The 16,774-nt window shown below is 49.7% G+C and overlaps 1 protein-coding gene across 1 annotated transcript in view; it reads right to left on the bottom strand.

The window, feature by feature from the left end:
• LOC144752366 (E3 ubiquitin-protein ligase TRIM39-like) overlaps positions 1–10,220 on the bottom strand; it is a 296,195-nt gene extending 285,975 nt beyond the window's left edge. Inside the window, exon 1 of the mRNA XM_078640300.1 lies at positions 9,748–10,220. Within this exon, the coding sequence (XP_078496426.1) occupies positions 9,748–10,158 (411 nt within the window). The 5' untranslated portion in view covers positions 10,159–10,220. The remainder of the gene's footprint in view (positions 1–9,747) is intronic.
• Positions 10,221–16,774: the final 6,554 nt, after the last annotated feature.

Here is a 16,774-nt window from a genome sequence, read left to right as displayed (position 1 = left end):
AATTAACTCTTTAAGTGCTTCCTGTGGGCCAAAAATTATACCTCAACAGGAAGCACTTACAGATATGAATAAAGCAGGTGCCTGAGTTGAAGCTCAAATTCAGTAATGTATTAATCAGCCCAAAAAATTACAGAGCAAGGTCGATACTGGGCAAGTGTCCTTTATCCCACATCTGCCGTCGAAAATGAGCTGTAATCCTTGAGGAGGTCTTTGCACCAATGAGTTTCTCGAGCGCCATCCCCGTGTGGTTCCAGTGACCTGAAGGCTGCTTTCTCGTCATTTGTTGCAGCTCTGCTCGATCTCTGACCCTTTAAAAGACAGAGGCATGTGAACTCGCATTGAACCCTGCCCGTTTGGCCCGCACACCACAAGCTAGCGCAGAGGTCTTCAGTCTGTGGGGCGCGACCCCCAGGGGGGCCGTGGAGTCATGGAAGGGGGAGGCGCATTCCCCAGCTTTATTGTCGGCATTCACAGACATCCCGTGTATGTGTACTCCCTGACCTTCAGCAGTGTCTTAGAATCTTGCTGTGTCTGCACGCATACGGGACAGGGAATCAGTTCTAAAATTCTTTTAATGGACCATTTTATCTCTTCATGAAAAAGGATTTTTATTCACGTCTTTCCTTCCTACAGCTGCCTATGACAGTCTGAAATATCTGTACACTGCCCATGCCTTGAGCACAAGGTTCACCGGCCGTTGGGAAGGAAGTGTAGATGTCCAACTAAGCGAGTAGTTGTGCCTGCGTGCTTGTTTATGAACATGGGCGTTTACCCCTTGGCCTCATGTTTACATGCATAAATTACAGGTGGCACCTCCACGTCTGTAATTTAGGCATTTTTGCCTTTGTGGACTCATATTGCCTCGTGTGACCTGAGGCTTTTTTTCCACACTTAAGGTACCTTGTGAATCGAAACAATGAGATGGTGGTGTCAGACTCTGGTATCCTTTGGGTCTGGCAATGTTAAGTGGGGACTCATTTTGCAAGTGGCGTGGTTCGGGCAAGCTTGATGTCATGTTTATTTTTCGTTTATGAATATCGAGGACTGAACCGCTCCGCATCTTGAAGGTGGAATACAAGAGCTGTGAAACCGGGCATAACCACACAGGTTTCCCTATCAGCCGGGGTTTCACCCAGAGGTCAAAGTGGTCGGGACCGGAGGGGATGACTTGTCCAGACTTTGTGATTTATGAAAAAATGTTCCTCTACGTTTAGTTAAAAAAAGACAACTGTTCTAGGGTGGTTACTTTCGATAGTTTTAAATGCTTCAGTTACAGTGTCATTCAGGGAGTGACCTGTGCTGTGAAACCCGGGCAGACCGCTAAATAAGCCTTCCTGACAGGGTGGCATGCCTGAAAGAAATGCAAATGTGCGCCACGTGTTAATCTGCAAATGTAAGGTGCAATCTGCAAATGCAAAGGAGCCAGTCCTGGCTTTTATTGATCGAATCACTCGAAGCTCTGTGATAATAGATTCATTATTTTTGATAATAAAATGAAATTAATTTTTGGTAGTTAACAAGTGAGCTGTGCAGTGTAAAGATTACATAGTGTTTACTACCCCTGATGAGTTGTTGAAGGGACAGTTATGCAAAAAAAATGCATTACATACAGTCTGGGTATTACTATATTTTGGAAGCATAATTTCATCGTAAAATGTTTGGCGCATTTTTTTGCAATTCAGCTTATACCGTGTGTAATGCAAGTATTAAATAATGACCTACATATTCACAGTGCTTTCTGTCACAGGCTGTGACCTTGTAGCACTAAAAATATACAAGTCACTATTCTCCACTGCAAAAACCAAGATATAATTCTGTCTCTCTCTGGTTACATACAGACCTCTTCAGTGTATTAACTAATAGAGGTTTCATAATGTACTGTTGTACCTTTCCCACTGAGTAACAACTATTTACATTTATTTTTCATGTAAGATTCCCGTTATTTTATGTGTAGCTACCTGACAGTGAAAGACCTTACAGAATACACTATTTAATATTATTTATCCACTGTAAAAATGATTTGCTGTTATAATTGGGGTGTTTATGGTTTTTGATGATGAGTAATATCAGTTTCTATAAATTTTTGTGAGGAGGGGGTCCTCCTTCAAGGTTTTTTAAGTGAGGGGGGTCTCTGCATCAAAAAGTTTGAAGACCACTGCCTAGCGGTATGAAACATCTTCCCGCCCTTTCCCCACTATGATGGACGGCACACTTAGGGGACCTCGGCGTGTTTTGGCATGGTGGCAAAGTTACAGGCACACGTGGTCACTGGAGACAAATCTTTTGGCCCTTTACGTAGCTGCAGTGTCGGAAAAGCACTATACATTTAACCAACGATGTAGCACTTACTGATTAGCCAGTAGAAAGTACTGCAGTGGAGGAGAAGTATTGCACAAAACGGTGGCATCTTCATAGATAAATATGCAGGGCAGGATTAATTCTGGCACGAGGCTCCTGTCACAAAATTATACCTCAACAGGAAGCATTTACAGATATGAATAAAGTAGGTGCGCGAGTTGAAGCTCAAATTCAGTAACATATTAATCAGCCCGAAAAAGGTAGTGAGCAAGGTCGAGGCTGGGCAAGTGTGCTTTATCCCCATATCTGCCTGTGCAAAATTAGCTGTAATCGTTGAGGGAGGTCTTTGCATCCATGAGTTTCTCGAGCGCCATCCCCATGTAGTTCCTCTGACCAAGAGGCTGCTTTCATGAGGCATGTGAACTCGCATAGAAGTCCCGCCCACCACACACTAGCAGTATGAAATGTCTTCCCGCTCTTTCCCCACTATGATGGACAGCTCACTCAAGAGACCTCGGCGCCTTTTGGCGCTGTGGCAAAGTTACAGGCACACATGGTCAGTGGAGACAAATCTTCTGGCCCTACGCAGCTGCAGTGTAGGAAAAGCACTATCATTTACCCAACGAGGTAGCACTTACTGGATTAGCCAGTAGAAAGTGCTCCAGTTGAGTAGATGGAAATCGCAAAAAAATCTGCGATTTTGCGGGAAAATCCGCGAATTCGCTGACTTTTTTGCGATTTCACGCGAATTTGCGGACCGCAGATCCGCAAAATTCGCCCATCCATACTAAATACAGGAGTGTTTGGTACCAAAGTACTCCTTCCAATAAATCCACACGGATGCCAGTGTAGGATTTTTTGTTCCATGTACCCAGAGGGCACCTCAGAGGTGCTCCCTGAATCTCTAACAACCCTGGTGTGGTCTCTGACCAGCTGTAGGCAGCCAGCCACCACCGGACATATTTCTGAAACCCTCTGTAGACAGTCCCTGCACTCTGAGGGCTAGAAACAAAGCAAATGCTGGGTATGGGTGTCATGCCTCCCCCCCAGGGTGGGCCAGTAGACAAGAGGGGAGCATCGGCCTTTGTGATGCAACACCCAGCTTCTGCTACTAGTAGCAGATGGCAGCCCCTGGTTTACACCCCTGAAAGAAAACCTGCAGGACCAAAGTGCTCTAATTGAGCACACCTGCAGGAAAACCTGCAGGAAAATTAAAAAAGATAGGAGGTGTGCCGACCTCTGCTAACCCCACCCCTAAGATGGGGGAAGCGAGGTGAAGCACAACTTTCAGTCCTCGCCATCTTGAAGATGGGGGACCCTTTCAATCAGGACTAGGTCTATGCCCCCTCCCACAGGAGGGTGGCAAAATTGAGAGTGTAGTCACCCCAGTTAATGTGCCTATTGACTCCTACTTACTGTAATGCGATAAACTTGGTCTTAAGAATGAAATATAAGTATAATTTTCTCAAATTGGTCTGGATCTCCTTCTTGAGATGTGTGTCCATTATTGTTGTGCAATAAATGTCTTACAGTCCTCTGTGTTAGGCTGTTCCACCGCACTAAGCAAATAGTATATTTAAACAAAACAAGGAGGCCCAATCAGGTACACAAGGACCTTGGGTAATGATAATTTTGAAAACAGGGGTGAAATGAAGAAACACAATAAATATAGATGAAATCAGTTCTATATCATTACTGTCCAGACGAATAGTCAGAGTTAATCAAATGGCAATTAAGAGAATCAAGAGAAAAACAAATAAAGTGGGACACAGTCCTGCATTTAAGACATCAAAGTGAACAAAAAACAAACAATCAGGCAAAGCACAAGGCTTGTTTGTGAATGTGAGTGGTTAAACAAGTGGGATAATGAACACAACCGTTACACATTGCATATACATAGGTTTGTGCACACGGTGTTAAACAAGTTGATGACGTTTCGATCCCTGTAAAAGAATCCTGGGATCATCACCAGGACAGAATCAGAAAATTGCCTGAAAGACATACACGATTCAGAAAAGGGGGGTGGTGATGAACAGAGTGTCTGAATTAAGCAGACCACTCTTACCCAGTCCAAAGATCAGGGCTTGATCCATCACCGTTATTTATCTCACTGCCCCATCCCAGCTCAGAACCTGGCTATATGCAAATTAGTCTGTCCCTGGCCCAGTGCATCATGGGAACAGGGCAGACCGAACTACCAAGCCAATTCTTCACCAGAAAGGAGACAAGCTACCGGGGACCGGTTTCTGGCATTTCAGCCTCTTCGGCCCGGCTTGCTTGAATCCAGATGTGAGTCCCTTGCTCATTGCACCATCAGGATTCAAGCAAGCCGGGCCGAAGACGGCTGAAATGCCAGAAACCGGTCCCCGGAAGCTTGTTTCCTTCCCAGTGTAAGAATTGGCTTTTGTAGTCTGGTCTGCCCTGTTCCCATGATGCACTGGGCCAGGGACAGACTAATTTGCATACAGCCAGGTTCTGAAACTGGGATGGTGCAATGAGCTAAAAAACGGTGTTGGATCTAGCCCTGATCTTTTGACTGGGTGAGAGTACTCTGCTTAATTCAGAGACTCTGTCCATCACCACCCCTTGTTGAAAGACATACAGCCACAGTCGGTATGGCTGGAATAGTTAGTTAGCACGATTTCACAGGGAAGGAAGGCAGCGCTTAGTAGCCTGCGTGTCCATTCTTGGCGGTCAAAATTCAAATTCGGAAGCTGTGGGATTGGTGGAGGTTGTTGTGGTGTTCCACGGAATGAGGGAAGGCCAGCCTGAGGCACGAGGCGAGATTGGCTGGGGGGCCTGGAGTCAGGCGGGTGATCACAGATGCACGAGGGCTTCACTTGGGTGGCTGTTGTGTCCTGCTGGACACATTCTAGTTGTTAGGCTGTAAACCTACACTTTACACCCACCCACCACTGATGTCACGAGTCACGTGACACAGTTAATAAATAGGGCGGAGTGCACGTGCTCTTGGCCCATTAACCAGCTACCCCTCTAAGTGTCGGTGTCCATTCATTATGCTAATGTGGGCCTAGGGCCCCAACACAACAATGGCGACGAGGAGTGGCTGTGCCAATGACGTGCAAGAGCCAAAAGAAAAGGGGGAGGGAGTTACCTGCAGCAAGGGCAGCCTCCCGTGAATGATCGCCGGCCGCCATGAGGCCCGCGGGGCGTGTGCCTTGCCCTGGGCCTGGGTGCCAATGAGAGAGTGACCGGGAGCCCACCCCGCACCTCTCACGCCTGCAGAGACACCTACCGAAGAAGCGGACCGGCCAGAGCCCACCTGCATGGCCACAACTGTGCCCCGGACTGAAGCTGACCGACCGGAGCCTACCCGAGTTGGCCGCAGCAGCGTGACCCCCGCCGGGACGAGACCCACAGGCCGGAGGTGAGCCCGGGTGTGGAGAGGTGCCTGGGGGGCCGCGCAAGCATGAAGCGACCCCCCTAATGGGAGAAATCAAAAGCGGAGCCCACCCGCAACGGTGATATCAGAGACAATGGCGGCCGCCAGCCAGCGCCACCGAGACCACAAAGCGGAGCCCACCCGCTGCAGGGAGAGACGCTGCCCAGCCTAGTGAAGAGAAGCGATGAGCGACCGGCAGCGTGTGGAGAGCTTTCGGGCGCTGTGAACTACAAGCGGAGCCCACCCACCACTGCCGGGAGCAACTCTACCAGCACCCCCCCCCCCGCGCAGCACGAGAGTGAAGCTTTGGCGGAGGGGAGAAGGGGACTCGAAGTAGCAGGGAAGTGCACGCAGCGTGTGGAGAGCTGCTGGGTGCTAACATTGTAAAACTTTGTGACCGTAGGAGGCACCAGCAGAAACCCCAACGCAGCCCGTGAAAGAAAAGGCCTGCTGGGAGGGGCGGAGGACTTATTCAGAACAAGCGTGGCAAACGCCGCTGAAGCAATGAGTGCAACCCCCCCCTCCCCTTCAACATGTAATGGCGCCAGCCCTCCTTCCCTCCAAAAGGAACAGTCAGTATCCAGCGCTGCCCAGAAGCACTGGAATTTAGGGAGATAACTCACCGCGGCATGCAGAGTGGTCAGGGAGCATCGAGGACTGCTGGGGCATGGAAAGGCGAACCAGGACAGTCCATGCGGGTCTGCAGCTCGTAGGGGGATCAAGGTAGGAAGATGAAAGCAGCACCCATCGCGAGTTGGCTGCCCCCCCCCCCCCATCTGCCCCAGCGACGCTCCTGTGGAGCACAAACCTAGAGACAGAGTCAAGAAACTGACCGAAGTATCACGTGCAAGAAAAACGGCGATGAACTGCCGCAAGTTAAGCCTGCACTGCCATCTAGTGGCCAAAGTGCACCATTGCACACTCCACAGGGAAGACTGTGGCTGCAACGTTACATACCACCCAAATGATGAGAGAGTAAGCTGGGAGGACCGTATGCCTGGCAGAAAGTAATGCAGTACCTGACTGAAGGACAAAGAGCACCAGTGGAGAGGAAAAGGAAACACTGGACACTAAGGCACAATAAGGACTGCCAAGTATGAAAATGACTGCACAGTAACGCTAACTACAGTGGTGCCAAGACACTACACAGATGCAAAAAGTAAACTGACAAAGTGCAAGGAACGTGCAAGGAGTGATGCAACTCCATGCAGAATTGGTTGTGGGTACACTACCCAAAGCGAACGAGGACAGCAAACTTGGACCCCCAGAAGAAAGAAGAGCGCAGCTATCAACGTGCGAAAGGGAGTGACCAGGAAAAGGTCAACACCAGAAGCACTGGAGCCACACCAACGGAAATCACAGTAACGCCTAGTGGCCACAGGCTGTCACTGCTACCGGAATAAAAGGGAGAAAAGCAACACCACACTAAGGTACAGTGGTCCCAAGACTCCCCACCAGGCAAGTGCAACACCGAGGAAGAGAGACGACCACCACAACTGCTCCAGGGTCCCTGAAGAAAACCAAGTACACCCGTGAAGTAACGGGAGTGACCTGAACACGAAGCAACAAGAAGCGGTGACGTAACCCTTCGGAACCAGCAGAGCATATGAAGAGCGCAGACAAAAGTGCGCCAACGCAAAAGTACTGCAACGGAAGCATATGGCGATCCCGAGGATCGCGAACAGCATGAAGACTCACAAAGAGGAAGCTGTCTACCCCTTCTGGTCGCAAAGAAGATCGCCTAGGAAGAAAAGGATGATCCGACCAGCCAGAGGGGCGCCCAAGCAAAAGCCGATCACCCAAATGGTCGCCCGAGAAGGAAAAAGAGAAAGCCGACCTGCCAACAGGTCACCGGAATGCTGACCTGCCAGAGAGGCGCAGCGTAGGTATTCTGCCAGGAAGTCAGGATGAAGATGTCCTGCCAGAAGACGTCCATGAACTGAGAGATCAGGAGAATGTCCGGAAGACAATCCGGAGAGACGGACGCAACACCTACAAGAATTGGAAGCAACAGGAGGCAAGAGAAGAGATCGCAACGACCGATCCAGTCACAGAAGAGTGGAGAGAAGACAGTGTCCGAAAGCCAGGACAAGACCAGAGGGAAACAGGCGGAGTGCACGCTGCTTGAAGAAGCCTGGTCAGTAAGACAAAGACAGAAAAGTGACCGCACCGTGTCGCGAAAAGGAAAATGGAGAAGGATGTGGCACAACGCCACGAAGAAGTGAAAACGAAGAAAGGAGTCATGTGGCACGACGCCATCAAGAACAACATCTGGAAAAGGTGAGGAGAGGTGTGACAAGTCTAGACACCCACCAGAAGTAGAGGTGACACACATCACAACATCGTGAACAGTGACCCGCACGTCCAGGAGGACACTGATAGCACCTAGAACAAAACAGGCATCTACTTACAAGACCCCGACGACCAGTCGACTGCAGGAGAGAACAGGCCAGGCCATTGGCAACACCCACCTTTGGGATTGAGCGGAAGCCTGGAGGGGGAGGGAGCTCAGATGTCCTGAAGAAGGAGAACTGACCAATCCACACCAACACGTGGAGATCCAAGGGGCAAAGGCCTCAGGGACACCGGTGGCAGAGGGTCCCGACAAGAGAGATGGATCCATCGCCATCTACCCTGCAAAGGCAGGAGTCAACAACTACCCTACAGGTGGAGCTACGGACTCTGTGAGCTAGAACCCTCATCGTCTCCTCCATTCACACGCAGACAGTGGCGTTGGAGCAACGCTGTGGAAAACACCCGGCCCAGTGGAATCCTGATGAAAAGGGCCTCCGGGACATCTCGTGGCAGGAGAACACCCGAGAGAGGGGCGTCCTAGTGAGAAGGATGTCCTTCAATCTCTCCATCCTTTGTAATGTAAAGCCAAGCTGCCTACAGTGACGAAACCAGACGGACTAGTAGAAGACATTCATCCATCAAGTTCACCATCTGGTCATCCTGTTCGGCGTCACCCCAAAAGCAAGATCTCAGTAAACTGAAGAACACACCTCCAGAGCGCAAGTCCAGAAGAGCACGCCCACCGAGAACCAGGACGTCGAGCCCAGGAGAACTGATGTCTCAGCAACAATTTACACCATCGTCATCTAGCAAGCAGCTGAAGAGACTCATTTTAAATTTATGATGATTATATATTTATGTATTTCCTCCCACAGGTTCGGACTTTGCCTTTCCTTAATTTTTATTAAATTTTGGGAGGAATGTTGTGTCCTGCTGGACACATTCTAGTTGTTAGGCTGTAAACCTACACTTTACACCCACCCACCACTGATGTCACGAGTCACGTGACACAGTTAATAAATAGGGCGGAGGGCACGTGCCTTTGGCCCATTAACCAGCTACCCCTCTAAGTGTCGGTGTCCATTCATTATGCTAAAGCGGGCCTAGGGCCCCAACACAACAGGTGGCCTCGGTTTCTCAGATGGAGATTCACGGAAGGTGCTGAATCACAAGGGGTCAGTAGAGGATTGCTTGCAGTCTACGCGGCTCAGTGGCTCAATGGGCAGTTTTCAAAATTTACATTAAGCAAATAGAACACTTTGGTCCAGTTGTATGACCATTTTGCATGCACAAAATCAGTTGCAAAATGATTTGCGCATACAAAAATGGCTGTGCGCAATGTACGACAGGCACTCACAAATGACAAATTTGCACTGCAATAGAATACCGACTCGCAAAAAAAGCTACCGCTTTTTGCGTCCCCAAAATAGCGATTCGCAAATTGCCACTCACAAAATTAAGTATGACTGTGAGAATACAGACATAAGAGAATGAAGATTGCTGGTGGTAACCGGGCCAGTGATGCTGTCAGATGACTCTGAGAAGTTAGTAAGGATGGGCCTGGTGAGATGAAGAGGAGGCATCTTCAACTCTTCCCTAACTTGCAGCGCTGAAAAGACTTACCTGCTGTCACTTCATCCTCTACATCTATTTGATGTAAGTAACAAGAAATCAGTATACAATAAATGCTTCCAATAATCTGAGCTGCTGTGTGGCATATGGACTGCGTTTATGACACATCACACACTCACCTTGTGCTCCTGGGCAGCCTCCTCTATGGGACACACTGTATGTGCCTTGTGATCCCTGGACTCTCGGCAGATGACACACAGGAGTGTGTGATCCTCTGCACAGAAGAGCTGCAGCCTCTGATGGTGTCTGGGGCACAGATGCTCGTCTCGGGGGTTCTCAGCTGATACATTCAGTCTGAACATGTCCACGATGTTCCTCAGCTCCCGGTTGGGTCTCAGGGTACCCTCTCTTGACACTGCCCGGCACTGGGGGCAGGAGCGGGCCGAGCCCGGCCCCTCCCAGCAGCGAGTGATGCAGGAGCGGCAGAAGTTGTGTCCACACTCGATGGACACCGGGTCCCTGTACAGCTCCAGGCAGATGGAGCAAGAGACCTCGTCTCGGACCCTCTGGAACTGCGCAGCTGCGGCCATGATGGAAAGAAGGACAGATGTGTGATGGCTGCTCCTTCGGCAGACACCGGACTTTGAAATGCTTTCAGTTTCCCCGAAAGTCTCGAAGATAAAGGAGTGGGAGCGTCTTTATCTGCACCTGGGGGGGCGGCTCCGTGAGCCGGGCTCGAGTGTGGACTTTGACAGGCTGCCAGCTTCCCGGAAAGTCCTAAGGTCAGGGAGAGTCAGTGGCACCGCTGTGCTGAGGCGCTGGTTCTTCTGAAAGACAGACTGCGAGGCCGCTGTCGAGTTAGAGAGGCTGAACTGGCCTCGTCTACTTGAAATACAACAAACCGGGTGTAACCGCCGAGAAGGGCGCGGATGCTCGTCTTGGGGTTCTGCCCCTCACCAAAGAGTTGCAGACACTGCCCTGGACCCCCGCGCCGCGCCCCTGAACCCGCACTGCGCATGACTGCACGTTCAGTTTAAAGCACGTGCTTGAACACAGGCCTCTCTCGCAGATTGGAAGCGTTACTGGTATTACAGTGGGATTGAACAGCGGCGCTTTCTACGCCCACGGAGGAGTGTGCAAATGTGACAGGAATGGTGATAGCACAGTGAGCTGCACCACTCCTAACATGTGCTAGTCAAATAACCAAATCACCAATAGAACCGCAGACACGTGTGTAAAACCACACCTCGTGATATGATGCGGTGCCCAGGGAGGCACAATAGAAGCGTGCTAGGCATTTGCTAGGGTTTCTTTTAATGGTAGAGGCGTTGGTGTCCCTCCGACAAGGCTCAACCTGTCAATCACAGGCAGAAGGCATGAGATGACCCAGGCCACCAAGCTCTGCTCGATTAAATCCAGCTTCTGACAAAAATACTGTGTTAGCGTGGTCATGGCGGTATTCTAAGAAGACGGTTATTTAGCACAGTACTAAAACAGTATTCCGATGACGTACAACATTCAGGGGACAGTACTTCTACTATCCGATGGCTGTAGGTGTCTGGCACATTGGGTTAGTTTGTTTTTCTTTCATAATTACAGCAATTTTGATTCTTTACTTCTCATTGCACAAGATGTTCCACTGGTGTTTCCCCTTCACCAGTGGAATCATACAAATACTGTTCCCACAACTGTAGGGGGTGAAGCAAGTGGCCTCGCTCCCCTTTGAGGCACATTCTTTGTAAAAGATGAGGGGCGGAGGGCTTCCCAAACAGCAAAGAGAGGAAACTCCGTTACCATCCCTAGTAATCACCAGCCACTTAAATGAGACAGTCAACCACATTTTTAGATAAGCCAAACTGGTGAGGTGTTTCTGTGCGCTAAATGCTAGACATTCCACACCACCTAGGGTCAAATCCGTGCCTAGTGGATGCTGGGACACCTCACGCTAATTCCTAAAGACATTCCACACCACCTAGGGGCCAAATCCATGGCAAGAGGAGGCTGCGACACCTCACACTAATTACTAGTCATTCCACACCACCTAAGGGCCAAATCCATAACTAGTGGAGGCTGCGACACCTTGCACTAACTTCTAATGTCATTCCACACCACCTAGGGGCCAAATCCATGGCTAGTGGAGTCTGGGACACCTTGCACTAACTTCCAAGGTTATTCCACACCACCTAGGGGCCAAATCAATGGCTAGCGGAGGCTGGGACACCTTGCACTAACTTCTAATGTCATTCCACACCACCTAGGGGCCAAATCCATAACTAGTGGAGTCTGGGACACCTTGCACTAACTTCTAATGTCATTCCACACCACCTAGGGGCCAAATCCATGGCTAGTGGAGTCTGGGACACCTTGCACTAACTTCCAAGGTTATTCCACACCACCTAGGGGCCAAATCAATGGCTAGTGGAGGCTGGGACACCTTGCACTAACTTCTAATGTCATTCCACACCACCTAGGGGCCAAATCCATGGCTAGTGGAGTCTGGGACACCTTGCACTAACTTCCAAGGTTATTCCACACCACCTAGGGGCCAAATCAATGGCTAGTGGAGGCTGGGACACCTTGCACTAACTTCTAAGGTCATTCCACACCACCTAGGGGTCAAAGCCATGGCTAGCGGAGGCTGCGACACCTTGCACTAACTTCTAATGTCATTCCACATCACCTAGGAGCCAAATCCATGGCTAGTGGAGGCTGCAACACCTTGCACTAACTTCTAAGGTCATTCCACATCACCTAGGGGTCAAATCCATGGCTAGCGGAGGCTGCGACACCTTGCACTAACTTCTAATGTCATTCCACACCACCTAGGGGCCAAATCCATGGCTAGTGGAGGCTGGGACACATTGCACTAACTTCCAAGGTTATTCCACACCACCTAGGGGCCAAATCAATGGCTAGTGGAGGCTGGGACACCTTGCACTAACTTCTAAGGTCATTCCACACCACCTAGGGGTCAAAGCCATGGCTAGCGGAGGCTGCGACACCTTGCACTAACTTCTAATGTCATTCCACACCACCTAGGGGCCAAATCCATGGCTAGAGGAGGCTGTGACACCTCCCACTAATTACTAGTCATTCCACACCACCTAAGGGCCAAATTCATGACTAGTGGAGGCTGCGACACCTTGAACTAACTTCTAAGTTCATTCAGCACCACCTAGGGGCCAAATCCGAGGCTAGTGGAGGCTGCGACACCTTGCACTAACTTCTAGGGTCATTCCACACCACCTAGGGGTCAAATCCATGGCTAGCGAAGGCTGCGACACCTTGCACTAACTTCTAATGTCATTCCACACCACCTAGGGGCCAAATCCATGGCTAGTGGAGGCTGCAACACCTTGCACTAACTTCTAAGGTCATTCCACACCACCTAGGGGTCAAATCCATGGCTAGCGGAGGCTGCAACACCTTGCACTAACTTCTAATGTCATTCCACACCACCTAGGGGCCAAATCCATGGCTAGTGGAGGCTGGGACAAATTGCACTAACTTCTAGGGTCATTCCACACCACCTAGGGGTCAAATCCATGGCTAGCGAAGGCTGCGACACCTTGCACTAACTTTTAATGTCATTCCACACCACCTAGGGGCCACATCCATGGCTAGTGAGGGCTGTGACACATTGCACGAACTTCTAAGGTCATTCCACACCACCTAGGGGTTAAATCCATGGCTAGAGGAGGCTGCAACACCTTGCACTAACTTCTAAGGTCTTTCCACACCACCTAGGGTCAAATCCATTGCGAGTGAAGGCTGGGACACCTTGCGCTAATTACTATTCATTCCACACTACCTAGGGGTCAATTCCATGGCCAGTGGAGACTGGGACAGCTTGCACTGACTTCTAAGGTCATTCCACACCACCTAGGGGTCAAATGCATGGCTAGTGGAGGCTGGGACAGCTAGTGCTAATTCCTAAAGACATTCCACAACACCTAGGGTCAAATTCGTGGCTAGTGGAGGCTGGGTCACCTCCCGCTAATTCCTAGTCATTCCACACTACCTTGTTGTCAAATCCATGGCTAGTGGAGGCTGGGACAGCTTGTACTAACTTCTAAGGTCATTCCACACCACCTAGGGGTCAAATCCATGGCAGTGGAGGCTGGGACAGCTTGCGCTAAGTACTATTCATTCCACACTACCTAGAGGTCAAATCCATGGCTAGTGGAGGCTGGGACACCTTGCGCTAATTCCTAGTAATTCCACACCACCTAGTGGTAAAATCCATGGCTAGTGGAGACTGGGACAGATTGCGCTGATTCCAAGTCATTCCACACTACCTAGGGGTCAAATCAATGGCAGTGGAGGCTGGGACAGCTTGCGCTAAGTACTATTCATTCCACACTACCTAGAGGTCAAATCCATGGCTAGTGGAGGCTGGGACACCTTGTGCTAATTCCTAGTAATTCCACACCACCTAGTGGTAAAATCAATGGCTAGTGGAGACTGGGACAGATTGCGCTGATTCCAAGTCACTCCACACTACCTAGGGGTCAAATCCATTGCTAGTGGAGGCTGGGACAGCTTGCGCTAACTTCTAAAGTCATTCCAAATCACCTAGAGGTCAAATCCATGGCTAGTGGAGGCTGACAGCTTGCGCAAATCACTGGCGTAACGAAAAGTGAGGGGTCCTCCCTGCACGGTACTTAGAGGGGCCCCCTCCGGGCTCAATCAAGAGCTCTCCGGCCAGAGTACAGTGCCAAAGGGGCCCCTTGGAGCTAGAGGTCCCCCCGCACCTCGGGGGATGTGGGGGCCTGTGTTACGCCCCTGGTGCTAATTCCTAGTCATTCGCCACCTTAGTTCTTTTTTGGATGACTCCTCTCTTCTAGATGCCTCGCAACACGACTTTAGAAAATCACATAGCACTGAATCTGCTCTCACCATGGTCATTATTAACATCCGCTTGAAGGTTGACAAGGGCTATACCACTCTTTTGGTCCTGTTTGACCTCACGGCGGCCTTCCATACCCTGTCTCCCTCCATCTTGGTTACTCACCTTAGGGAGATATGAGTCAAGGGTACAGCCTTAAGCCTCTTGGCCTCCTTTCTCAGCCAAAGAGAACAAAGAGTGAAGCTGGGCGAGTTCCTCTCTCTACCTAAACCTGTGCAATGTGGGTTCCCCCAGGGCTCCGCTTTAAGCCCCACACTGTTCAACATCTATGTGGCCCCTCTTGCAAGGGTTGTGAGATCTTTTGGGCTTGAGGTGTTGTCGTATGCCGACGACACCCAAATCATGGTTTCTCTTACCCAGCCTTTGAAGGACTCTGCCCTGAACTTCAGGAATTGTATGGAGGCGGTATCAAAATGGATGATCCAGAACTTCCTGAAGTTAAACGGGGAGAAGACGGAGGTCTTGATTTTCGGGGGTAATCAGGACATCTGGTCTAAGGATTGGTGGCCAGACTCCCTTGCGGACTGCCCCCTTCCCTGTCACTTTGCCAGAAATCTAGGGGTTCTAATAGATACCTCGCTTTCATTCAACCGCCAGGTTAGCAGGACTGTTTTCACCTCCTGCGGCATTATTCGAATCCTTCCAAAGATCGCTCATTATCTTTCCCCCAATGCCCGGAAGCAAGCTGCCGTGGCACTTGTCTCTTCAAGGCTAGACTACTGCAATGCATTATATGTGGGTATTAATAGGAGTCTTATCCATCACTTGCAGATAGTCCAGAATGCGGCAGCTAAGATGGTCCTTTGTCCTCCCAGATTGGCCTCTGCATCTTTGGCGAGAAAAAACTTGCCCATCCAGTCTAGGATTTCCTTTAGGATACTTTGTCTGGTGCATGGAGCTGTCCATGGCACTGGTCCACAGGATCTTAGGTCCCTCCTCCACTCCTACACCCCCACTAGAGTTCTCCGTTCATTTAATAAAAATCTCCTCCTGTTTCCCAGATTGACAAAAGCAACATGGGGCAGTAGAGCCTTTTCTGTCTTGGCTCCTAAACTATGGAATTCGCTTCCTCCTGATGTTGTAGGGCAACCTTCACCTGTGCTTTTCCGTAAGGCTTTGAAGACCTGGTTTTTTAGTGAGGCTTTCTTGTAATGGTGCACTTTGGAATTACACTTTTTATGACCTGTTTGGCGCCTTGATGCCCTTGGGATAAGTAGCGCGGCATAAGTCTCCTTTCATTCATTCATTCCACACTACCTAGGGGTCAAATCCATGGCTAGTGGAGGCTTGGACAGCTTGTACTAACTTCTAAGTTCATTCCACACTACTTAGGGGTCAAATCCATGGCTAGTGGAGGCTTGGACAGCTTGCACTAACTTCTAAGTTCATTCCACACTACTTAGGGGTCACATCCATGGCTAGAGGAGGCTGGCACACCTTGTTTTTCTGGAGGTGAAAGGCTCATAGCTGTGTCATATTTGTGTTAGATTTCCTAATGGTGTCTTTAAAACAGATAATTGCACTTGTGAAAGGCAACGAAGACCTACTCTTTCCCAATCGAAACCGAGTTTACAGTAAAGTTATTTCTAGTGTTTTAGTTATACACTGTAATTGTTGAGGGCGTGCCCTCTATAAATTATTATACCATGCATGATACATTAGCAGAATGTGCTCCAATATGTACCGCTGTACCTCCACTTCTCTCCTGGCTGGGGTTGGATTATTCATAGCACTTTTCAACCCTTCCTTTCTTCACAGCACTTACAACTTAGTACTGGGATGTCAATCCCAGGAAACCCCCACGCCCACACGCTGTTCCAGTACTCCTATGCGAAAACTGAATACCTGGCACTAAGGGCCCCATTAGGATGTCGGGCGGATCGCCACCGCCATGTGGGCGGTGGCGATCCACCCGACATCCTTCTCCGCCCGTCACCCATTTCTCCCCCGCCAAATTAATATGGCGGGGGGACCGCCGCTTTTCCGCCCCGTCAACGAGTTGACCGGGCGGAAAGGAGTTTCATATGGTGGCGTGTCTGTTAGACACCGCCATCCATAACTAAACAATTGTTGTACCTCGGCACTCAGTTATTTAGCAAAGAAGCAAGTGCTTCTATGGAAAATAATTCTCAGTCCTGACCTTCTTACAGAATCACGACTTAACCACGATCAGAAGAGAGCATATCCAATATTTGACTATTGTATAGAGAACATCCAAAACATTAGGTATTTTTGCTGTTTTAATGTGGTATTTTACACAATTGTCATTGATGTAACGTCATGTTGTTATGTAGTGT

Source organism: Lissotriton helveticus, chromosome 5_1 (assembly GCF_964261635.1).
Source record: "Lissotriton helveticus chromosome 5_1, aLisHel1.1, whole genome shotgun sequence".
In the NCBI taxonomy this organism is placed as follows: Eukaryota; Metazoa; Chordata; class Amphibia; order Caudata; family Salamandridae; genus Lissotriton; species Lissotriton helveticus.
The sequence above is the reverse complement of the archived record's forward strand: the minus strand, read 5'-3'. Positions and strand labels throughout refer to the sequence as shown.